Source organism: Oncorhynchus mykiss, chromosome 24 (genome assembly GCF_013265735.2).
Source record: "Oncorhynchus mykiss isolate Arlee chromosome 24, USDA_OmykA_1.1, whole genome shotgun sequence".
NCBI lineage: Eukaryota > Metazoa > Chordata > Actinopteri > Salmoniformes > Salmonidae > Oncorhynchus > Oncorhynchus mykiss.
The window spans coordinates 26,074,703-26,102,599 of record NC_048588.1 but is presented as its reverse complement, the minus strand read 5'-3'; the positions used below and the strand labels follow the sequence as shown (position 1 = coordinate 26,102,599).

General features: G+C 48.1%; 1 protein-coding gene across 4 annotated transcripts in view; it reads right to left on the bottom strand.

Annotated features, from left to right (window-relative positions):
- The window catches only part of LOC110504078 (glycerophosphodiester phosphodiesterase domain-containing protein 5), a 129,314-nt gene that overhangs the window by 6,119 nt on the left and 95,298 nt on the right, over positions 1 to 27,897 (bottom strand). For all 4 annotated transcript variants that reach the window (XR_005039308.1, XR_005039309.1, XM_036961225.1 and 1 more), the window contains exons 10-14: positions 5,244 to 5,394; positions 4,488 to 4,709; positions 3,087 to 3,244; positions 2,845 to 2,992; positions 1,349 to 1,431 (exon numbers count right to left, since the gene is read on the bottom strand). Coding sequence is in view for 2 of the 4 variants with exons in the window: in XM_036961225.1 (XP_036817120.1) it covers positions 1,349 to 1,431; positions 2,845 to 2,992; positions 3,087 to 3,244; positions 4,488 to 4,709; positions 5,244 to 5,394 (762 nt within the window). In the remaining 2 variants the exon portion in view is untranslated. The remainder of the gene's footprint in view (positions 1 to 1,348; positions 1,432 to 2,844; positions 2,993 to 3,086; positions 3,245 to 4,487; positions 4,710 to 5,243; positions 5,395 to 27,897) is intronic.

Below are 27,897 nucleotides of genomic sequence, written 5' to 3'. Positions count from 1 at the left end.
GCCAGATGCCAAAATGCAGCAGAGAAGAGGAGGAGCATGCACATCAGGCAGAGGAGAGGAGGAAGAAGAAAGAAGAAAAGGCAGAGAGATTAAAATAAGTCACTTTAGAAGCCAGCAGAGGCCAGCACTTTGCTAAGCATAGCAAACCCACACATAAGACTAGAGGGTGGAGGCCTTGGTCTGCTGTCCTTCATCCCACAACAGTATTATGGCTCAGGAAGGAAGATTCAATTCCTTTTAGCAGATTCCCATAGTCTTTCAGAAGATTCAAGGAAGCATACTTTCTGGTTTAATGTTACTTCAAAGTGCAAACAACTGTAAGGGGAAACATTGTTTGGTTGACGAGAGATACTTCTGATTCTCAAAGCCAAGCTGTTGGCATTGTAAATGAGCTTTATCAAATAACTAGTGTTTCATCCATCCCTGTGTTTTAACACGCTTGCTGTAAAATGACCTTGCTGTTAATGTGTGTATGTAGAGTTATCTGTTAATGTGTGCTTGTACAACTTCTCGCCTGCTGTATACATGGAGCCTGCTGGTCCTCTGTAGCTCAGTTGGTAGAGCATGGCTCTTGCAAAGCCAGGATAGTGGGTTTGAATCCCAGGACCACCCCATACGTAATAAATGTATGGACGCATGACTAAGTCGCTTTGGATAAAACCATCTGCTAAATGGCAGATATCATTATTATGCATTAAGCCCCTGAGAGGTAAAACACACACACCTGTGTGGAAGGAGAGAGGGTGTGGAAGGAGAGAGGGAGGAAGAGATGTGATAACTGTGTAAAGGCTGCCAGAGGCACTATGGCAGCAATTACATATAATTAAGAGAGAGAGGAAAACACTTGATTACTACATTTAAAAATGACATCAGAATACTCGGCCTCCCGAGTGGCGCAGCAGTCTAAGGCACTGATCAGTGCTAGAGGCGTCACTACAGATCTGGTTTCGATCCCGGCTGTGTCGCAGCCGGACGTGACCGGGAGACCCATGAGGCGGGACACAATTGGCCCATTGCTGTCCGGGTTAGGGGAGGGTTTGGCCGGCTGGGATGTCCTTGTTCCATCGCGCTCTAGGACTCCTTGTGGCGGCCGGGTGCATGCACGCTGGCTTCGGTCACCAGTTGTATGGTGTTTCCTCCGACATCTTGGTGCGGCTGGCTTCTGGGTTAAGCGAGCAGTGTGTCAAGAAGCAGTGCAGCTTGGCAGGGTTCTGTTTTGGAGGACGCATGGCTCTCGCATGGCTCTCGCCTCTCCCGAGTCCGCATGGGAGTTGCAGCGATGAGACAAGACTAACTACCAATTGGATATTACAACATATTATATATATATTTTTTAAGGAGTACTTACTTTTGGAATACAAAAATTCCTATAACTACAGTGAAGGAGATGAGATCAGCGGCGACCCAGATCAGACAGTATTCATCTGGACTCTGAAACACAACATGGCAGCATTAGACCACCAGGTGTCACTGTCTCCTAAAACAACTCACAGCCAGGTAGCAACAAACCTAGAACAAAGAATGCCTTCCTAAAATGATGTAATATTGAAATTCATATAATATTGTGGTACAGTAATTAATGTGTAATGCATAATGGACTCGTTAATCAAAAGGTGCTCCAAGGTACAGATGGGACAATAACAAAATAATACTCTAGTCAGAATAATGTAAGTCCCACATAGACCTAGATCCCATACTATCAGACATTGTGGGTGTAGATAGTGGCCATATTGACTAGCAGGCAAGCAGACAGGACAGACAGACACAGGGTGGGTAACATATGCAGTGCTAGCCTGAACTCCATGTCAACCTCACCCAGGATGGGCTCTATATTCTAGTCTGCACCACCCATTGTGTTCCCTGCTGTGAGTCAGTCTGCTAACCCAGAGAGGGGTGCCAGGAGGGCCTGGGGCGGTGTGGGTGCTAGGGGTGTAATGGTGTGGGTACTAGGGGGGGTACTGTGGGGATAATGGAGTGAGCGCTAGGGAGGTGCAGTGGGGGTAATGGTGTGAATGTTAGGTGGGTGTTGTGGGGGTAATGGTGTGAGTGTTAGGTGGGTGTTGTGGGGGTAATGGTGTGAGTGCTAGGGGGGGGGGGGGGGGGTGTTGTGGGGGTAATGGTGTGAGTGCTAGGGGGGGGGGGGGGGGGGGGGGTTGTGGGGGTAATGGTGTGAGTGCTAGGGAGGTGTTGTGGGGGTAATGGTGTTTTTTTATTTTACCTTTATTTAACTAGGCAAGTCAGTTAAGAACAAATTCTCATTTTCAATGATGGCCCAGGACCAGTGGGTAAACTGCCTTGTTCAGGGGCAGAAGGCCAGATTTTTACCTTGTCAGCTCGGGGACTCCATCTTGCAACCTTTCGGTTACTAGTCCAGCACTCTAACCAGTACCTGCTGCCCTAGTGCTAGGGGGGGTGCTGTGGGGGTAATGGTGTGAGTGCTAGGGGGGTGCTGTGGGGGATAATGGTGTGAGTGCTAAGTGGGTGCTGTGGGGGATAATGGTGTGAGTGCTAAGGGGGTACTGTGGGGGATAATGGTGTGAGTGCTAGGGGGGTGCTGTGGGGGGTAATGGTGTGAGTGCTAAGGGGGTGCTGTGGGGGGTAATGGTGTGAGTGCTAGGGGGGTGCTGTGGGGAGTAATGGTGTGAGTGCTAGGGGGTGCTGTGGGGATAATGGTGTGAGTGCTAGGGGGGTGCTGTGGGGGGTAATGGTGTGAGTGCTAGGGGGTGCTGTGGGGGGTAATGGTGTGAGTGCTAGGGGGTGCTGTGGGGGGTAATGGTGTGAGTGCTAGGGGGGTGCTGTGGGGGTAATGGTATGAGTGCTAAGGGGGTGCTGTGAGGGACTTACCATTAGCCAGATGGGGTAAGGCACCTTTCTGAGGATGTTGGGGGCTTCAGAAGAGACAGAGGAAACCCCGCTGCACCAGAGCACAGAGAACAGCCAGGGCTCGTTGACCGTGTACAGAGTCACACTCACGTTGCTCCTGGAGAATTCTCTGGAGGGTGCAGACAGACACATTCATATTTCATACACACATATATACAGAAGAAGCACACACAGTGCATGTGTGTCTGTGCCTGTTAACCCACCGGATGTCATAGGGGCTGGCCTGGCTGTAACGTAGCAGCAGGCTGCTGATTCCCTGCTGGTGAAGGACTTGAGGCGGCAGCTTCTCGACTGATGTCTGCTGAAGCCCTGGAGCCACCTGTCTTACCTGCCCCCTGTCCCAGTCTGGGGTCCACATAACCTGCACACAGACACACAGACAGACAGACCATGAGAGACACACACAGACAGACCGACCGACCGACCGAGGCACACACAGACCGGCCGAGATACACAGACAGACCGAGACACACACACCGAGACACACACACACCGGCCGAGACACACGCACACCGGCCGAGACACACACACGCACACTGGCCGAGACACACACACGCACACCGGCCGAGACACACACACGCACACCGGCCGAGACACACGCACACCGACCGAGACACACACACGCACACCGGCCGAGACACACACACGCACACCGGCCGAGACACACACACGCACACCGACCGAGACACACACACGCACACCGGCCGAGACACACACACACACACACACACCGGCCTAGACACACACACACACACACCGGCCGAGACACACACACACACCGGCCGAGACACACACACACCGGCCGAGACACACACACACACACACACACAGAGACCGGCCGAGACACACACACACACACACACACACACACACACACAGAGACCGGCCGAGACACACACACACACACACACACACACCGGCCGAGACACACACACACACACACACAGAGACCGGCCGAGACACACACACACAGACCGGCCGAGACACACACACACACACACACACAGACCGGCCGAGACACACACACACAGACCGGCCGAGACACACACACCGGCCCGAGACACACACCGGCCCGAGACACACACCGGCCCGAGACACACACACACACACACACACCGGCCCGAGACACACACACACAGACAAACAGACAGACACACGCACACAAACAGCTCAGATTACTTATGGGACATGTAGATGTGCAGTTAGTGACATCAGTGGTGACAGAGTAATGATTATTACATTGGTGACAGTGATGGATGTCACAGGCAATCTTCAGGTCAGCCTCAAGCTGACTACAGTTCCCTCTCTCCACTATGAGTGCTGTTTTCCTCCTCTTGATTTCCCTAGATAACCCAGGGGGACAGTGTCTGAGCCCTAACAAGGTTCTGTCCACTATCTATAATAATAATAATATTATATAATATGCCATTTAGCAGATGCTTTAATCCAAAGAGACTTCAATCAATCATGTGTGCATACATTTTAAGTATGGGTGATCCCGAGATTCAAACCCACTACCCTGGCATTACAAGCGCCATTGCTCTACCAACTGAGCTACAAAGGACCCCTATCGGAGTCGGGTACACTAGTGTTTCCTGTCTCACCAGGTGCTGTGGAATCCCAGACAGGCGTATGACTTCCAGGGTATCGTTGATCCAACTGTGGTAGCAGGGGTGTCTGTGCGGGGGTCGTCGCAGGCTGAAAACCACTGTCTGGTTATGGAGGGAGGCTAGCCTCAGCAGCTGCTCCAGACTACACACGCCCTGGTTCCCCACCAGCATCACCTCCCTCTGAGCCATGGACTGGACCGTCCAGAAGGGGTCGTCCTAGAGGAGAATGCACACAGGTACTCACAGTCAATCTGATCAATTGACTCTATTTATAAGATTATATGGCAATCGTAATAATACACCACTTTATGATGAGATATGAGATCAGGGTTTGGGTCAATTCTATTTGAACTCAATCCAGTGAAGTAATCTTGATTTATAAAATTGGGCACTTTCTCCACATTTATCAGATTTCCTATTTGCCGAGTGGCAATGAAATGGACCCAAAGCTTGGAGGAGAAATATAGGCCTAGTGAAAGAAAGGGTGGTGTGATTACTGCATGATTAAAAACCTTCAGAGAGCGAAAGATGGCATAAGAGTATACCATTCCTCCCTAGAGAGGGTGTGTCAGACCATACCATTACTCCCTAGAGAGGGTGTGACAGACCATACCATTCCTCCCTAGAGAGGGTGTGACAGACCATACCATTCCTCCCTAGAGAGGATGTGACAGACCGTACCATTCCTCAGAGAGGGTGTGACAGACAGTACCATTCCTCCCTAGCGAGTTGTGAATAATATTGTGGTACCTTGAGGAACCACTGGCCGGCGTTGAGGCTGTGTAAGTCTGTCCAGTTGAAGGAGGAGGCATCGTCCAGCTGTCTGGCTGGAAACACCTTCCCCACGTCTGTAGTCCTCCTCAAGGTGCGGTCTCGCATCAGAAATGGCACCCCGTCAAAGCTAGGACAGGAAAGAGTTAAACAGTCAGGTCTACTAATAAAATAGTATATTAATTGCCGTACAGTTTTTTCAATATATGATCTTATTTCTCAAAATCCCGTGATATTTTGTGGAATTTCTTACAACATAACTAGCTTTACATCACAGCTACTTTCATGTTGCTTGCTTTGCCTTCGCTGAATGCCAAATAATTTCCCCTCCTTTTCAGTTAACCTCAGGTTGTAAGACATGGAAAACGACAAATTACCTACACTTGGAATTGTTTGTCAAATTCAACAGAAGAATCGCAACACTTTTGTCAGATTCCATCCCAAGCAACTAAATCGGACAAAAACATCATGTAACCTATCATTCCTCATTGTTTCTCAGTGACCATTTAGTGTGACTGAAATATTTAATAAGTGCCAGAATGACCTCTGTCCTTTCAGATGTGTGTGTGTGTGTGCACACGCGTGCATAGCTCTCCTGTGTCTCTGGTCAGGCAGACGTACAGAGCCTGGCCCAGGCCCTGTTTAGGTTTCATTAGTCATCTCCACCATGAGCTCAGTGCAGCCCAGAGCCCAGCCCATCAGCACATACAGTGGATTGCGAAAGTATTCACCCCCCTTGGCATTTTTCCTATTTTGTTACCTTACAACCTGGAATTAAAATAGATTTTGGGGGGGTTTGTATCATTTGATTTACACAACATGCCTACCACTTTGATGATGCAAAATATGTTTTATTGTGACACAAACAAGACATAAGAAAAAATAATAATAATAAAAAAAATATTAACTTGAGCGTGCATAACTATTCACCCCCCCAAAGTCAATACTTTGTAGAGATTTCCGGCGCCGACAGAGATGGCCACCTCGTGTCGCGTTCCTAGGAAACTATGCAGTAAAAAAACCTTTTTACGTGTTATTCTTAAAATTGGTACCCCAGGTAATCTTAGGTTTTATTACATACAGTCGGGAGGAACTACTGGATATAAGAGCAACGTAACTCACCATCATTACGACCAGGAATACGACTTTCCCGAAGCGGATCCTCTGTTTTGCCAGCCGGCGAATCAAAACAACGACGGTGTAAAAGGGGCAGATGAAGCGGTCTTCTGGTCAGGCTCCAGAGACGGGCACATCTCACACCACTCCCTAGCATACTACTCACCAATGTCCAGTCTCTTAACAACAAGGTTGATGAAATCCGAGCAAGGGTAGCATTCCAGAGGGACATCAGAGACTAACGCCCTTTGCTTCACGGAAACATGGCTCACTTGAGACACGCTATCGGAGTCAGTACAGCCACCTGGTTTCTGGACACCACATATCATGAGGCTGCATTCATTGTAGCTGGGGATTTTAACGAGGCTAATCTGAAAACAAGACTCCCTAAATTCTATCAGCATATCGATTGTGCTACCAGGGCTGGTAAAACCCTGGATCATTGTTATTCTAACTTCCGCAACGCATATAAGGCCCTCCCCCAGCTTTCGGAAAAGCTGACCACGACTCCATTTTGTTGTTCCCTGCCTATAGACAGAGACTAAAACAGGAAGCTCCCGCACTCAGGTCTGTTCAACGCTGGTCGGAACAATCTGATTAGACGCATCAAGATTGCTTCGATCACATGGATTGGGATTTGTTCCGCATTGCGTCAAACAACAACATTGACAAATACGCTGATTCGGTGAGCGAGTTTATTAGCAAGTGCATCGGCGATGTCGTACCCACAGCAACTATTAAAACATTCCCAAACCAGACACGGTGGATTGATGGCAGAATTCGCACAAACCATTGTTTTTAACCAGGGCAAGGTGACCGGAAACATGACCGAATACAAACAGTGTAGCTATTCCCTCCGCAAGGCAATGAAACAAGCTAAGCGTCAGTATAGAGACAAAGTAGTCGCAATTCAACGGCTCAGACACAAAAGGTATGTGACAGGGTCTACAGTCAATCGCGGATTACAAAATGAAAACCGTCCCCGTCACGGACCAAGATCAGTTCCGGCGCCGACAGAGATGGCCGCCTCGCTTCGCGTTCCTAGGAAACTATGCAGTTTTTTGTTTTTTTACGTGTTATTTCTTACATTAGTACCCCAGCTCATCTTAGGTTTCATTACATACAGTCGAGAAGAACTACTGAATATAAGATCAGCATCAACTCACCATCAGTACTACCAAGAATATGTTTTTCGCGACGCGGATCCTGTGTTCTGCCTTACAAACAGGACAACTGAGTGGATTCCATGCAGCGACCCAAAAAAAAAACAACTCCGAAAAAGAGGGAAACGAGGCGGTCTTCTGGTCAGACTCCAGAGACGGGCACATCGTGCACCACTCCCTAGCATTCTTCTTGCCAATGTCCAGTCTCTTGACAACAAGGTTGATGAAATCCGAGCAAGGGTAGCATTCCAGAGGGACATCAGAGACTGTAACGTTCTTTGCTTCACGGAAACGTGGCTCACTGGAGAGACTCTATCCGAAGCGGTGCAGCCAACGGGTTTCTCCACACATCGCGCAGACAGAAACAAACAACTTTCTGGTAAGAAGAGGGGCGGCGGCGTATGCCTTATGACTAACGTGACATGGTGTGATGAAAGAAACATACAGGAACTCAAATCCTTCTGTTCACCTGATTTAGAATTCCTCACAATCAAATGTAGACCGCATTATCTACCAAGAGAATTCTCTTCGATTATAATCACAGCCGTATACATCCCCCCCAAGCAGACACATCGATGGCTCTGAACGAACTTTATTTAACTCTTTGCAAACTGGAAAACATTCATCCGGAGGCTGCATTCATTGTAGCTGGGGATTTTAACAAGGCTAATCTGAAAACAAGACTCCCCAAATTTTATCAGCATATCGATTGCGCAACCAGGGGTGGAAAGACCTTGGATCATTGTTACTCTAACTTCCGCAACGCATATAAGGCCCTGCCCCGCCCCCCTTTCGGAAAAGCTGACCACGACTCCATTTTGTTGATCCCTGCCTACAGACAGAAACTAAAACAAGAGGCTCCCACGCTGAGGTCTGTCCAACGCTGGTCCGACCAAGCTGACTCCACACTCCAAGACTGCTTCCACCACGTGGACTGGGACATGTTTCGTATTGCGTCAGACAATAACATTGACGAATACGCTGATTCGGTGTGTGAGTTCATTAGAACGTGCGTTGAAGATGTCGTTCCCATAGCAACGATTAAAACATTCCCTAACCAGAAACCGTGGATTGATGGCAGCATTCGCGTGAAACTGAAAGCGCGAACCACTGCTTTTAATCAGGGGAAGGTGTCTGGTAACATGACCGAATACAAACAGTGCAGCTATTCCCTCCGCAAGGCTATCAAACAAGCTAAGCGTCAGTACAGAGACAAAGTAGAATCTCAATTCAACGGCTCAGACACAAGAGGCATGTGGCAGGGTCTACAGTCAATCACGGACTACAGGAAGAAATCCAGCCCAGTCACGGACCAGGATGTCCTGCTCCCAGGCAGACTAAACAACTTTTTTGCCCGCTTTGAGGACAATACAGTGCCACTGACACGGCCGGCAACGAAAACATGCGGTCTCTCCTTCACTGCAGCCGAGGTGAGTAAGACATTTAAACGTGTTAACCCTCGCAAGGCTGCAGGCCCAGACGGCATCCCCAGCCGCGCCCTCAGAGCATGCGCAGACCAGCTGGCCGGTGTGTTTACGGACATATTCAATCAATCCCTATACCAGTCTGCTGTTCCCACATGCTTCAAGAGGGCCACCATTGTTCCTGTTCCCAAGAAAGCTAAGGTAACTGAGCTAAACGACTACCGCCCCGTAGCACTCACTTCCGTCATCATGAAGTGCTTTGAGAGACTAGTCAAGGACCATATCACCTCCACCCTACCTGACACCCTAGACCCACTCCAATTTGCTTACCGCCCAAATAGGTCCACAGACGATGCAATCTCAACCACACTGCACACTGCCCTAACCCATCTGGACAAGAGGAATACCTATGTGAGAATGCTGTTCATCGACTACAGCTCGGCATTCAACACCATAGTACCCTCCAAGCTCGTCATCAAGCTCGAGACCCTGGGTCTCGACCCCGCCCTGTGCAACTGGGTACTGGACTTCCTGACGGGCCGCCCCCAGGTGGTGAGGGTAGGCAACAACATCTCCTCCCCGCTGATCCTCAACACTGGGGCCCCACAAGGGTGCGTTCTGAGCCCTCTCCTGTACTCCCTGTTCACCCACGACTGCGTGGCCACGCACGCCTCCAACTCAATCATCAAGTTTGCGGACGACACAACAGTGGTAGGCTTGATTACCAACAACGACGAGACGGCCTACAGGGAGGAGGTGAGGGCCCTCGGAGTGTGGTGTCAGGAAAATAACCTCACACTCAACGTCAACAAAACTAAGGAGATGATTGTGGACTTCAGGAAACAGCAGAGGGAACACCCCCCTATCCACATCGATGGAACAGTAGTGGAGAGGGTAGCAAGTTTTAAGTTCCTCGGCATACACATCACAGACAAACTGAATTGGTCCACTCACACAGACAGCATTGTGAAGAAGGCGCAGCAGCGCCTCTTCAACCTCAGGAGGCTGAAGAAATTTGGCTTGTCACCAAAAGCACTCACAAACTTCTACAGATGCACAATCGAGAGCATCCTGGCGGGCTGTATCACCGCCTGGTACGGCAACTGCTCCGCCCTCAACCGTAAGGCTCTCCAGAGGGTGGTGAGGTCTGCACAACGCATCACCGGGGTCAAACTACCTGCCCTCCAGGACACCTACACCACCCGATGTCACAGGAAGGCCATAAAGATCATCAAGGACATCAACCACCCGAGCCACTGCCTGTTCACCCCGCTATCATCCAGAAGGCGAGGTCAGTACAGGTGCATCGAAGCTGGGACCGAGAGACTGAAAAACAGCTTCTATCTCAAGGCCATCAGACTGTTAAACAGCCACCACTAACATTGAGTGGCTGCTGCCAACACACTGACACTGACTGACTCAACTCCAGCCACTTTAATAATGGGAATTGATGGGAAATTATGTAAATATATCACTAGCCACTTTAAACAATGCTACCTTATATAATGTTACTTACCCTACATTATTCATCTCATATGCATACGTATATACTGTACTCTATATCATCGACTGTATCCTTATGTAATACATGTATCACTAGCCACTTTAAACTATGCCACTTTGTTTACATACTCATCTCATTTGTACATACTGTACTCGATACCATCTACTGTATCTTGCCTATGCTGCTCTGTACCATCACTCATTCATATATCCTTATGTACATATTCTTTATCCCCTTACACTGTGTACAAGACAGTAGTTTTGGAATTGTTAGTTAGATTACTTGTTATTACTGCATTGTCGGAACTAGAAGCACAAGCATTTCGCTACACTCGCATTAACATCTGCTAACCATGTGTATGTGACAAATAAAATTTGATTTGATTTGATTTGAGATGTCTTGCTCCCAGACAGACTAAACAACTTCTTTGCTCGCTTTGAGGACAATACACGGCCCACTACCAAAACCTACGGACTCTCCTTCACTGCAGCCGACGTGAGTAAAACATTTAAAAGTGTTAACCCTCGCAAGGCTGCAGGCCCAGACGGCATCCTCAGCCGTGTCCTCAGAGAATGCGCAGACCAGCTGGCTGGTGTGTTTACGGACATATTCAATCAATCCTTATCCCAGTCTGCTGTTCCCACATGCTTCAAGAGGGCCACCAGTGTTCCTGTTCCCAAGAAAGCTAAGGTAACTGAGCTAAACGACTACCGCCCCGTAGCACTCACTTCCGTCATCATGAAGTGATTTGAGAGACTAGTCAAGGACCATATCACCTCCACCCTACCTGACACCCTAGGCCCACTCCAATTTGCTTACCGCCCCCAATAGGTCCACAGACGACGCAATTGCAACCACACTGCACACTGCCCTAACCCATCTGGACAAGAGGAATACCTATGTGAGAATGCTGTTCATCGACTACAGCTCAGCATTTAACACCATAATACCCTCCAAACTCGTCATCAAGCTCGAGACCCTGGGTCTCGACCCCGCCCTGTGTAACTGGACTTCCTGATGGGCCGCCCCCAGGTGGTGAGGGTAGGTAACAACATCTCCACCCCGCTGATCCTCAACACTGGTACCCCACAAGGGTGCGTTCTGAGCCCTCTCCTGTACTCCCTGTTCACCCACGACTGCGTGGCCATGCACGCCTCCAACTCAATCATCAAGTTTGCAGACGACAGTACAGTGGTAGGCTTGATTACCAACAACGATGAGACGGCCTACAGGGAGGAGGTGAGGGCCCTCGGAGTGTGGCGTCAGGAAAATAACCTCACACTCAACGTCAACAAAACAAAGGAGATGATTGTAGACTTCAGGAAACAGCAGGGGGAGCACCCCCCTATCCACATCGACGAGACAGTAGTGGAGAGGGTAGTAAGTGTTAAGTTCCTCAGCGTATACATCACGGACAAACTGAATTGGTCCACCCACACAGACAGCATGGTGAAGAAGGCGTAGTAGCGCCTCTTCAACCTCAGGAGGCTCAAGAAATTTGGCTGGTCACCAAAAGCACTCAAACTTTTACAGATTCACAATCGAGAGCATCCTGTCGGGCTGTATCACCGCCTGGTAAGGCAACTGCTCCACCCACAACCGTAAGGCTCTCCAGAGGGTAGTGAGGTCTGCACAACGCATCACCGGGCGCAAACTACCTGCACTCCAGGACATCTACACCACCCGATGTCACAGGAAGGCCATAAAGATCATCAAGGACAACAACCACCCGAGCCACTGCTTGTTCACCCTGCTATCATACAGAAGGCGAGGTCAGTACAGGTGCATCAAAGCAGGGACCGAGAGACTGAAAAACACTTTCTATCTCAAGGCCATCAGACTGTTAACATTGAGTGGCTGCTGCCAACATACTGACTCAACTCCAGCCACTTTAATAATGAAAAAATTGATGTAAAAAATGTATCACTAGCCACTTTAAAAACAATGCCCCTTAATATAATGTTTACATACCCTACATTACTACTGTTCTCGATACCCTCTACTGCATCTTGCCTATGCCGTTCCGTAACATCACTTATTCATATATCTTTATGTACATATTCTTCATCCTTTTACACTTGTGTGTATAAGGTAGTTGTTGTGAAATTGTTAGGTTAGATTACTCGTTGGTTATTACTGCATAATCGGAACTAGAAGCACAAGCATTTCGCTACACTCACATTAACATCTGCTAACCATGTGTATGTGACAAATAATATTTGATTTGATTGAGCCACCTTGTGCAGCAATTACAGCTGCAAGTCTCTTGGGGTGTCTCTATAAACTTGGCACATCTAGCCACTGGGTTTTTTGCCCATTCTTCAAGCCAAAACTGCTCCAGCTCCTTCAAATTGGATGGGTTCCGCTGGTGTACAGCAGCTACTTCTACCACCACAACTTCTGCTAAAAGGGCTACAACTACGGCTGCTACTGCTACTACCACCACAACTGCTAAAACTACTATCACCAAGGCTGCTACTGCTAAAAGGGTTACTGCTACTACCGCTGCTTCTGCTAAAACTGCTGCTACTACTACTACTACTACTACTACTACTACTACTACTACTACTGCTAAAACTGCTACTACTACTAAAACTACCGCCACTGCTACGAAAACGACCGCCGCCGCAATTACTGAAACTGCTGCCGCTACTAAAACTACTGCCGCCGCCACAATTACTAAAACTACCGCCGTCGCAGCTACTCAAACTACCGCCGTCGCAGCTACTCAAACTACCGCCGTCGCAGCTACTCAAACTACCGCCGTCGCAGCTACTCAAACTACCGCCGTCGCAGCTACTCAAACTACCGCCGTCGCAGCTACTCAAACTACCGCCGTCGCAGCTACTCAAACTACCGCCGCTGCCACTACTATTACTAAAACTACCGCCGCTGCTACTACTATTACTAAAACTACCGCCGCTGCCACTACTATTACTAAAACTACCGCCGCTGCTACTACTATTACTAAAACTACCGCCGCTGCCACTACTAAAACTACTGCCGCCGCCACTAATACTACCGCCGCTGCTGTTACTACCGCCGCTTGCAGCTACTATTACTAAAAATACCGCCGCTGCAGCTACTAAAACTACCGCCGCTACTACTATTACTAAAACTACCGCCGCTACTACTATTACTAAAACTACCGCCGCTACTACTAAAACTACCGCCGCTACTACTAAAACTACCGCCGCTACTACTAAAACTACCGCCGCTACAACTAAAACTACCGCTGCTTCTACTAAAACTACCGCCACTGCTGCTACCAAAACTACTACTAAAACTACCGCCGCTGCTACTACCAAAACTACTACTAAAACTACCGCCGCTGCTACTACCAAAACTACTACTAAAACTACCGCCACTGCTGCTACCAAAACTACTACTAAAACTACCGCCGCTGCTACTACCAAAACTAATACTACCACCGCTACAACTATAACTACCGCTGCTACTACCAAAACTGCTACTACCAAAACTACTACTAAAACTACCGCCGCTACAACTAAAACTACCACCGCTACAACTAAAACTACCGCTGCTACTACCAAAACTACTACTAAAACTACCGCCGCTACAACTAAAACTACCGCTGCTACTACTAAAACTACCGCCACTGCTGCTACCAAAACTACCGCCGCTACAACTAAAACTACCGCTGCTACTACTAAAACTACCGCCACTGCTGCTACCAAAACTACCGCCGCTACTACTAAAACTACCGCCACTGCTGCTACCAAAACTACTACTAAAACTACCGCCGCTGCTACTAAAATTACTGCCGCCACCGCAGCCGCTAAAAGCCACTAAAACCGCCGCCGCTACTACTAAAACTACCGCCACTGCAGCCGCTAAAAGCCACTAAAACCGCCGCCGCTACTACTAAAACTATCGCCGCTCCTACTACTAAATCTACCGCCGCTCCTACTACTAAATCTACCGCCGCCGCCACTTGCAGCTACTATTACTACTACTACTACTACTACTACTACTACTACAACAAAAACTACCGCTGCTGCCGCTACTACTGCTAAAACTACAGGCACATCTGATACTACTACTAAATTTACCGCAGCTACAACTACTAAAACTACCGCCACTTCTGATACTACTACTATAACTACCGCCGCAGCTACTATTACTACTGAATCTACCGCCACCGCTATTACTAAAACTACCGCCGCTGCCGCCCATACTACTACTACTAAATCTACCACCGCCGCTATTACTAAAACTACCGCCGCTGCTACTACTAAAACTATCGCCGCTCCTACTACTAAATCTACCGCCGCTCCTACTACTAAATCTACCGCCGCCGCCACTTGCAGCTACTATTACTACTACTACTACTACTACTACTACTACTACAACAAAAACTACCGCTGCTGCCGCTACTACTGCTAAAACTACAGGCACATCTGATACTACTACTAAATTTACCGCAGCTACAACTACTAAAACTACCGCCACTTCTGATACTACTACTATAACTACCGCCGCAGCTACTATTACTACTGAATCTACCGCCACCGCTATTACTAAAACTACCGCCGCTGCCGCCCATACTACTACTACTAAATCTAGCACCGCTGCTGCTAATACTACTAAATCTACCGCCGCTGCTGCTACTACTACTACTAAATCTACCACCGCCGCTACAACTAAAACTACCGCCGCTGCTGCTACTACTACTACTACTAAATCTACCACCGCCGCTACAACTAAAACTACCACCGCCGCTGCTACTACTACTACTACTAAATCTACCACCGCCGCTACAACTAAAACTACCGCCGCTGCTGCTACTACTACTACTAAATCTACCACCGCCGCTATTACTAAAACTACCGCCGCTGCTGCTACTACTACTAAATCTACCACCGCCGCTATTACTAAAACTACCGCCGCTGCTGCTACTACTACTAAATCTACCACCGCCGCTATTACTAAAACTACCGCCGCCGCTACAACTAAAACTACCGCTGCTACTACTAAAACTACCGCCACTGCTGCTACCAAAACTACCGCCGCTACTACTAAAACTACCGCCACTGCTGCTACCAAAACTACTACTAAAACTACCGCCGCTGCTACTAAAATTACTGCCGCCACCGCAGCCGCTAAAAGCCACTAAAACCGCCGCCGCTACTACTAAAACTACCGCCACTGCAGCCGCTAAAAGCCACTAAAACCGCCGCCGCTACTACTAAAACTATCGCCGCTCCTACTACTAAATCTACCGCCGCTCCTACTACTAAATCTACCGCCGCCGCCACTTGCAGCTACTATTACTACTACTACTACTACTACTACTACTACTACAACAAAAACTACCGCTGCTGCCGCTACTACTGCTAAAACTACAGGCACATCTGATACTACTACTAAATTTACCGCAGCTACAACTACTAAAACTACCGCCACTTCTGATACTACTACTATAACTACCGCCGCAGCTACTATTACTACTGAATCTACCGCCACCGCTATTACTAAAACTACCGCCGCTGCCGCCCATACTACTACTACTAAATCTAGCACCGCTGCTGCTAATACTACTAAATCTACCGCCGCTGCTGCTACTACTACTACTAAATCTACCACCGCCGCTACAACTAAAACTACCGCCGCTGCTGCTACTACTACTAAATCTAGCACCGCTGCTGCTAATACTACTAAATCTACCGCCGCTGCTGCTACTACTACTACTAAATCTACCACCGCCGCTACAACTAAAACTACCGCCGCTGCTGCTACTACTACTACTACTAAATCTACCACCGCCGCTACAACTAAAACTACCACCGCCGCTGCTACTACTACTACTACTAAATCTACCACCGCCGCTACAACTAAAACTACCGCCGCTGCTGCTACTACTACTACTAAATCTACCACCGCCGCTATTACTAAAACTACCGCCGCTGCTGCTACTACTACTAAATCTACCACCGCCGCTATTACTAAAACTACCGCCGCTGCTACTACTACTACTACTAAATCTACCACCGCCGCTACAACTAAAACTACCGCCGCTGCTACTACTACTACTACTACTACTACTACTACATCTACCACCGCCGCTATTACTAAAACTACCGCCGCTGCTACTACTACTACTACTAAATCTACCACCGCCGCTATTACTAAAACTACCGCCGCTGCTACTACTACTACTACTAAATCTACCACCGCCGCTACAACTAAATCTACCACCGCTGCTACAACTAAAACTACCGCCGCTGCTGCCCATACTTCTAAATCTGCCGCTACTACTACTACTACTACATCTACCACCGCCGCTATTACTAAAACTACCGCCGCTGCTGCTACTACTACTACTAAATCTACCACCGCCGCTATTACTAAAACTACCGCCGCTGCTGCTGCTACTACTACTAAATCTACCACCGCCGCTATTACTAAAACTACCGCCGCTGCTGCTACTACTACTACTAAATCTACCACCGCCGCTATTACTAAAACTACCGCCGCTGCTGCTGCTACTACTACTAAATCTACCACCGCCGCTATTACTAAAACTACCGCCGCTGCTGCTACTACTACTACTAAATCTACCACCGCCGCTATTACTAAATCTACCACCGCTGCTACTACTACTACTACATCTACCACCGCCGCTATTACTAAAACTACCGCCGCTGCTGCTACTACTACTACTAAATCTACCACCGCCGCTATTACTAAAACTACCGCCGCTGCTGCTACTACTACTACTAAATCTACCACCGCCGCTATTACTAAAACTACCGCCGCTGCTGCTACTACTACTAAATCTACTACCGCCGCTCCTACTACTAAATCTACCACCGCCGCTATTACTAAAACTACCGCCGCTGCTGCTACTACTACTACTTTATCTACCACCGCCGCTATTACTAAAACTACCGCCGCTATTACTAAAACTACAGCCGCTGCTACTACTAAATCTACCACCGCCGCTACAACTAAAACTACCGCCGCTGCTGCTACTACTTCTAAATCTGCCGCTACTACTACTACTACTACATCTACCACCGCCGCTATTACTAAAACTACCGCCGCTGCTGCTACTACTACTACTAAATCTACCACCGCCGCTATTACTAAAACTACCGCCGCTGCTGCTACTACTACTACTAAATCTACCACCGCCGCTATTACTAAAACTACCGCCGCTGCTACTACTAAAACTACCGCCGCTGCTGCTACTACTACTACTAAATCTACCACCGCCGCTATTACTAAAACTACCGCCGCTGCTGCTACTACTACTACTAAATCTACCACCGCCGCTACAACTAAAACTACCGCCGCTGCTGCTACTACTTCTAAATCTGCCGCTACTACTACTACTACTACATCTACCACCGCCGCTATTACTAAAACTACCGCCGCTGCTGCTACTACTACTACTAAATCTACCACCGCCGCTATTACTAAAACTACCGCCACTGCTGCTACTACTACTACTAAATCTACCACCGCCGCTATTACTAAAACTACCGCCGCTCCTACTACTAAAACTACCGCCGCTGCTGCTCCTACTACTACTAAATCTACCACCGCCGCTATTACTAAAACTACCGCCGCTGCTGCTACTACTACTACTAAATCTACCACCGCCGCTATTACTAAAACTACCGCCGCTGCTGCTACTAGTACTACTGCATCTACCACCGCCGCTATTACTAGATCTACCACCGCCGCTACAACTAAAACTACCGCCGCTGCTGCTACTACTACTACCAAATCTACCACCGCCGCTATTACTAAAACTACCGCCGCTGCTGCTACTACTACTACTAAATCTACCACCGCCGCTATTACTAAAACTACCGCCGCTGCTGCTACTACTACTACTAAATCTACCACCGCCGCTATTACTAAAACTACCGCCGCTCCAACTACTAAAACTACCGCCGCTGCTGCTACTACTACTACTAAATCTACCACCGCCGCTATTACTAAAACTACCGCCGCTGCTACTACTAAATCTACCACCGCCGCTATTACTAAATCTACCACCGCTGCTACTACTACTACTACATCTACCACCGCCGCTATTACTAAAACTACCGCCGCTGCTGCTACTACTACTACTAAATCTACCACCGCCGCTATTAATAAAACTACCACCGCCGCTATTACTAAATCTACCACCACCGCTGCTACTACTACTACTAAATCTACCGCCGCTGCTACTACTACTACTAAATCTACCGCCGCTGCTACTACTAAATCTACCACCGCTGCTACTACTACTACTAAATCTACCACCGCTGCTACTACTACTACTAAAACTACCGCCGCTGCTACTACTAAATCTACCACCGCCGCTATTACTAAATCTACCACCGCTGCTACTACTACTACTACTACATCTACCACCGCCGCTATTACTAAAACTACCGCCGCTGCTATTACTAAAACTACCGCCGCTGCTGCTACTACTACTAAATCTACCACCGCTGCTACAACTAAAACTACCGCCGCTGCTGCTACTACTACTACTAAATCTACCACCGCCGCTATTACTAAAACTACCGCCGCTCCTACTACTAAAACTACCGCCGCTGCTGCTACTACTACTACTAAATCTACCACCGCCGCTACAACTAAAACTACCGCCGCTGCTGCTACTACTACTACTAAATCTACCACCGCTGCTGCTACTACTACTACTACATCTACCACCGCCGCTATTACTAAAACTACCGCCGCTGCTGCTACTACTTCTAAATCTGCCGCTACTACTACTACTACTACATCTACCACCGCCGCTATTACTAAAACTACCGCCGCTGCTGCTACTACTACTACTACATCTACCACCGCCGCTATTACTAAAACTACCGCCGCTGCTGCTACTACTACTACTACATCTACCACCGCCGCTATTACTAAAACTACCGCCGCTGCTGCTACTACTACTACTAAATCTACCACCGCCGCTATTACTAAAACTACCGCCACTGCTGCTACTACTACTACTAAATCTACCACCGCCGCTATTACTAAAACTACCGCCGCCGCCTGCAGCTACTATTACTAAAACTACTATTACTAAAACTACCGCCGCTGCTACTACTACTACTACTAAATCTACCACCGCCGCTATTACTAAAACTACCGCCGCTCCTACTACTACTACTACTACTAAATCTACCGCCGCTGCTGCTACTACTACTACTAAATCTACCACCGCCGCTATTACTAAAACTACCGCCGCTCCTACTACTAAAACTACCACCGCTGCTACTACTACTACTACTAAATCTACCACCGCCGCTACAACTAAAACTACCGCCGCTGCTGCTACTACTACTACTAAATCTACCACCGCCGCTATTACTAAAACTACCGCCGCTCCTACTACTAAAACTACCACCGCCGCTATTACTAAAACTACCGCCGCTGCTGCTACTACTACTACTAAATCTACCACCGCCGCTATTACTAAAACTACCGCCGCTGCTACTACTAAAACTACCGCCGCTGCTGCTACTACTACTACTAAATCTACCACCGCCGCTATTACTAAAACTACCGCCGCTGCTGCTACTACTACTACTAAATCTACCACCGCCGCTACAACTAAAACTACCGCCGCTGCTGCTACTACTTCTAAATCTGCCGCTACTACTACTACTACTACTACATCTACCACCGCCGCTATTACTAAAACTACCGCCGCTGCTGCTACTACTACTACTAAATCTACCACCGCCGCTATTACTAAAACTACCGCCACTGCTGCTACTACTACTACTAAATCTACCACCGCCGCTATTACTAAAACTACCGCCGCTCCTACTACTAAAACTACCGCCGCTGCTGCTCCTACTACTACTAAATCTACCACCGCCGCTATTACTAAAACTACCGCCGCTGCTGCTACTACTACTACTAAATCTACCACCGCCGCTATTACTAAAACTACCGCCGCTGCTGCTACTAGTACTACTGCATCTACCACCGCCGCTATTACTAGATCTACCACCGCCGCTACAACTAAAACTACCGCCGCTGCTGCTACTACTACTACCAAATCTACCACCGCCGCTATTACTAAAACTACCGCCGCTGCTGCTACTACTACTACTAAATCTACCACCGCCGCTATTACTAAAACTACCGCCGCTGCTGCTACTACTACTACTAAATCTACCACCGCCGCTATTACTAAAACTACCGCCGCTCCTACTACTAAAACTACCGCCGCTGCTGCTACTACTACTACTAAATCTACCACCGCCGCTATTACTAAAACTACCGCCGCTGCTACTACTAAATCTACCACCGCCGCTATTACTAAATCTACCACCGCTGCTACTACTACATCTACCACCGCCGCTATTACTAAAACTACCGCCGCTGCTGCTACTACTACTACTAAATCTACCACCGCCGCTATTACTAAAACTACCACCGCCGCTATTACTAAATCTACCACCACCGCTGCTACTACTACTACTAAATCTACCGCCGCTGCTACTACTACTACTAAATCTACCGCCGCTGCTACTACTACTACTAAAACTACCGCCGCTGCTACTACTAAATCTACCACCGCCGCTATTACTAAATCTACCACCGCTGCTACTACTACTACTACTACATCTACCACCGCCGCTATTACTAAAACTACCGCCGCTGCTATTACTAAAACTACCGCCGCTGCTGCTACTACTACTAAATCTACCACCGCTGCTACAACTAAAACTACCGCCGCTGCTGCTACTACTACTACTAAATCTACCACCGCCGCTATTACTAAAACTACCGCCGCTCCTACTACTAAAACTACCGCCGCTGCTGCTACTACTACTACTAAATCTACCACCGCCGCTACAACTAAAACTACCGCCGCTGCTGCTACTACTACTACTACTAAATCTACCACCGCTGCTGCTACTACTACTACTACATCTACCACCGCCGCTATTACTAAAACTACCGCCGCTGCTGCTACTACTTCTAAATCTGCCGCTACTACTACTACTACTACATCTACCACCGCCGCTATTACTAAAACTACCGCCGCTGCTACTACTACTACTACTAAATCTACCACCGCCGCTATTACTAAAACTACCGCCGCTGCTACTACTACTACTACTAAATCTACCACCGCCGCTACAACTAAATCTACCACCGCTGCTACAACTAAAACTACCGCCGCTGCTGCCCATACTTCTAAATCTGCCGCTACTACTACTACTACTACATCTACCACCGCCGCTATTACTAAAACTACCGCCGCTGCTGCTACTACTACTACTAAATCTACCACCGCCGCTATTACTAAAACTACCGCCGCTGCTGCTGCTACTACTACTAAATCTACCACCGCCGCTATTACTAAAACTACCGCCGCTGCTGCTACTACTACTACTAAATCTACCACCGCCGCTATTACTAAAACTACCGCCGCTGCTGCTGCTACTACTACTAAATCTACCACCGCCGCTATTACTAAAACTACCGCCGCTGCTGCTACTACTACTACTAAATCTACCACCGCCGCTATTACTAAATCTACCACCGCTGCTACTACTACTACTACATCTACCACCGCCGCTATTACTAAAACTACCGCCGCTGCTGCTACTACTACTACTAAATCTACCACCGCCGCTATTACTAAAACTACCGCCGCTGCTGCTACTACTACTACTAAATCTACCACCGCCGCTATTACTAAAACTACCGCCGCTGCTGCTACTACTACTAAATCTACTACCGCCGCTCCTACTACTAAATCTACCACCGCCGCTATTACTAAAACTACCGCCGCTGCTGCTACTACTACTACTTTATCTACCACCGCCGCTATTACTAAAACTACCGCCGCTATTACTAAAACTACAGCCGCTGCTACTACTAAATCTACCACCGCCGCTACAACTAAAACTACCGCCGCTGCTGCTACTACTTCTAAATCTGCCGCTACTACTACTACTACTACATCTACCACCGCCGCTATTACTAAAACTACCGCCGCTGCTGCTACTACTACTACTAAATCTACCACCGCCGCTATTACTAAAACTACCGCCGCTGCTGCTACTACTACTACTAAATCTACCACCGCCGCTATTACTAAAACTACCGCCGCTGCTACTACTAAAACTACCGCCGCTGCTGCTACTACTACTACTAAATCTACCACCGCCGCTATTACTAAAACTACCGCCGCTGCTGCTACTACTACTACTAAATCTACCACCGCCGCTACAACTAAAACTACCGCCGCTGCTGCTACTACTTCTAAATCTGCCGCTACTACTACTACTACTACATCTACCACCGCCGCTATTACTAAAACTACCGCCGCTGCTGCTACTACTACTACTAAATCTACCACCGCCGCTATTACTAAAACTACCGCCACTGCTGCTACTACTACTACTAAATCTACCACCGCCGCTATTACTAAAACTACCGCCGCTCCTACTACTAAAACTACCGCCGCTGCTGCTCCTACTACTACTAAATCTACCACCGCCGCTATTACTAAAACTACCGCCGCTGCTGCTACTACTACTACTAAATCTACCACCGCCGCTATTACTAAAACTACCGCCGCTGCTGCTACTAGTACTACTGCATCTACCACCGCCGCTATTACTAGATCTACCACCGCCGCTACAACTAAAACTACCGCCGCTGCTGCTACTACTACTACCAAATCTACCACCGCCGCTATTACTAAAACTACCGCCGCTGCTGCTACTACTACTACTAAATCTACCACCGCCGCTATTACTAAAACTACCGCCGCTGCTGCTACTACTACTACTAAATCTACCACCGCCGCTATTACTAAAACTACCGCCGCTCCTACTACTAAAACTACCGCCGCTGCTGCTACTACTACTACTAAATCTACCACCGCCGCTATTACTAAAACTACCGCCGCTGCTACTACTAAATCTACCACCGCCGCTATTACTAAATCTACCACCGCTGCTACTACTACTACTACATCTACCACCGCCGCTATTACTAAAACTACCGCCGCTGCTGCTACTACTACTACTAAATCTACCACCGCCGCTATTACTAAAACTACCACCGCCGCTATTACTAAATCTACCACCACCGCTGCTACTACTACTACTAAATCTACCGCCGCTGCTACTACTACTACTAAATCTACCGCCGCTGCTACTACTAAATCTACCACCGCTGCTACTACTACTACTAAATCTACCGCCGCTGCTACTACTACTACTAAAACTACCGCCGCTGCTACTACTAAATCTACCACCGCCGCTATTACTAAATCTACCACCGCTGCTACTACTACTACTACTACATCTACCACCGCCGCTATTACTAAAACTACCGCCGCTGCTATTACTAAAACTACCGCCGCTGCTGCTACTACTACTAAATCTACCACCGCTGCTACAACTAAAACTACCTCCGCTGCTGCTACTACTACTACTAAATCTACCACCGCCGCTATTACTAAAACTACCGCCGCTCCTACTACTAAAACTACCGCCGCTGCTGCTACTACTACTACTAAATCTACCACCGCCGCTACAACTAAAACTACCGCCGCTGCTGCTACTACTACTACTAAATCTACCACCGCTGCTGCTACTACTACTACTACATCTACCACCGCCGCTATTACTAAAACTACCGCCGCTGCTGCTACTACTTCTAAATCTGCCGCTACTACTACTACTACTACATCTACCACCGCCGCTATTACTAAAACTACCGCCGCTGCTGCTACTACTACTACTACATCTACCACCGCCGCTATTACTAAAACTACCGCCGCTGCTGCTACTACTACTACTAAATCTACCACCGCCGCTATTACTAAATCTACCACCGCTGCTACTACTACTACTACATCTACCACCGCCGCTATTACTAAAACTACCGCCGCTGCTGCTACTACTACTACTAAATCTACCACCGCCGCTATTACTAAAACTACCACCGCCGCTATTACTAAATCTACCACCACCGCTGCTACTACTACTACTAAATCTACCGCCGCTGCTACTACTACTACTAAATCTACCGCCGCTGCTACTACTACTACTAAATCTACCGCCGCTGCTACTACTACTACTAAAACTACCGCCGCTGCTACTACTAAATCTACCACCGCCGCTATTACTAAATCTACCACCGCTGCTACTACTACTACATCTACCACCGCCGCTATTACTAAAACTACCGCCGCTGTTATTACTAAAACTACCGCCGCTGCTGCTACTACTACTAAATCTACCACCGCTGCTACAACTAAAACTACCGCCGCTGCTGCTACTACTACTACTAAATCTACCACCGCCGCTATTACTAAAACTACCGCCGCTCCTACTACTAAAACTACCGCCGCTGCTGCTACTACTACTACTAAATCTACCACCGCTGCTGCTACTACTACTACTACATCTACCACCGCCGCTATTACTAAAACTACCGCCGCTGCTGCTACTACTTCTAAATCTGCCGCTACTACTACTACTACTACATCTACCACCGCCGCTATTACTAAAACTACCGCCGCTGCTGCTACTACTACTACTACATCTACCACCGCCGCTATTACTAAAACTACCGCCGCTGCTGCTACTACTACTACTACATCTACCACCGCCGCTATTACTAAAACTACCGCCGCTGCTGCTACTACTACTACTACATCTACCACCGCCGCTATTACTAAAACTACCGCCGCTGCTACTACTACTACTACTAAATCTACCACCGCCGCTATTACTAAAACTACCGCCGCTGCTACTACTACTACTACTAAATCTACCACCGCCGCTACAACTAAATCTACCACCGCTGCTACAACTAAAACTACCGCCGCTGCTGCCCATACTTCTAAATCTGCCGCTACTACTACTACTACTACATCTACCACCGCCGCTATTACTAAAACTACCGCCGCTGCTGCTACTACTACTACTAAATCTACCACCGCCGCTATTACTAAAACTACCGCCGCTGCTGCTGCTACTACTACTAAATCTACCACCGCCGCTATTACTAAAACTACCGCCGCTGCTGCTACTACTACTACTAAATCTACCACCGCCGCTATTACTAAAACTACCGCCGCTGCTGCTACTACTACTACTAAATCTACCACCGCCGCTATTACTAAATCTACCACCGCTGCTACTACTACTACTACATCTACCACCGCCGCTATTACTAAAACTACCGCCGCTGCTGCTACTACTACTACTAAATCTACCACCGCCGCTATTACTAAAACTACCGCCGCTGCTGCTACTACTAAATCTACCACCGCCGCTATTACTAAAACTACCGCCGCTGCTGCTACTACTACTAAATCTACTACCGCCGCTCCTACTACTAAATCTACCACCGCCGCTATTACTAAAACTACCGCCGCTGCTGCTACTACTACTACTTTATCTACCACCGCCGCTATTACTAAAACTACCGCCGCTATTACTAAAACTACAGCCGCTGCTACTACTAAATCTACCACCGCCGCTACAACTAAAACTACCGCCGCTGCTGCTACTACTTCTAAATCTGCCGCTACTACTACTACATCTACCACCGCCGCTATTACTAAAACTACCGCCGCTGCTGCTACTACTACTACTAAATCTACCACCGCCGCTATTACTAAAACTACCGCCGCTGCTGCTACTACTACTACTAAATCTACCACCGCCGCTATTACTAAAACTACCGCCGCTGCTACTACTAAAACTACCGCCGCTGCTGCTACTACTACTACTAAATCTACCACCGCCGCTATTACTAAAACTACCGCCGCTGCTGCTACTACTACTACTAAATCTACCACCGCCGCTACAACTAAAACTACCGCCGCTGCTGCTACTACTTCTAAATCTGCCGCTACTACTACTACTACTACATCTACCACCGCCGCTATTACTAAAACTACCGCCGCTGCTGCTACTACTACTACTAAATCTACCACCGCCGCTATTACTAAAACTACCGCCACTGCTGCTACTACTACTACTAAATCTACCACCGCCGCTATTACTAAAACTACCGCCGCTCCTACTACTAAAACTACCGCCGCTGCTGCTCCTACTACTACTAAATCTACCACCGCCGCTATTACTAAAACTACCGCCGCTGCTGCTACTACTACTACTAAATCTACCACCGCCGCTATTACTAAAACTACCGCCGCTGCTGCTACTAGTACTACTGCATCTACCACCGCCGCTATTACTAGATCTACCACCGCCGCTACAACTAAAACTACCGCCGCTGCTGCTACTACTACTACCAAATCTACCACCGCCGCTATTACTAAAACTACCGCCGCTGCTGCTACTACTACTACTAAATCTACCACCGCCGCTATTACTAAAACTACCGCCGCTGCTGCTACTACTACTACTAAATCTACCACCGCCGCTATTACTAAAACTACCGCCGCTCCTACTACTAAAACTACCGCCGCTGCTGCTACTACTACTACTAAATCTACCACCGCCGCTATTACTAAAACTACCGCCGCTGCTACTACTAAATCTACCACCGCCGCTATTACTAAATCTACCACCGCTGCTACTACTACTACTACATCTACCACCGCCGCTATTACTAAAACTACCGCCGCTGCTGCTACTACTACTACTAAATCTACCACCGCCGCTATTACTAAAACTACCACCGCCGCTATTACTAAATCTACCACCACCGCTGCTACTACTACTACTAAATCTACCGCCGCTGCTACTACTACTACTAAATCTACCGCCGCTGCTACTACTAAATCTACCACCGCTGCTACTACTACTACTAAATCTACCGCCGCTGCTACTACTACTACTAAAACTACCGCCGCTGCTACTACTAAATCTACCACCGCCGCTATTACTAAATCTACCACCGCTGCTACTACTACTACTACTACTACTACATCTACCACCGCCGCTATTACTAAAACTACCGCCGCTGCTATTACTAAAACTACCGCCGCTGCTGCTACTACTACTAAATCTACCACCGCTGCTACAACTAAAACTACCGCCGCTGCTGCTACTACTACTACTAAATCTACCACCGCCGCTATTACTAAAACTACCGCCGCTCCTACTACTAAAACTACCGCCGCTGCTGCTACTACTACTACTAAATCTACCACCGCCGCTACAACTAAAACTACCGCCGCTGCTGCTACTACTACTACTAAATCTACCACCGCTAATGCTACTACTACTACTACATCTACCACCGCCGCTATTACTAAAACTACCGCCGCTGCTGCTACTACTTCTAAATCTGCCGCTACTACTACTACTACTACATCTACCACCGCCGCTATTACTAAAACTACCGCCGCTGCTGCTACTACTACTACTACATCTACCACCGCCGCTATTACTAAAACTACCGCCGCTGCTGCTACT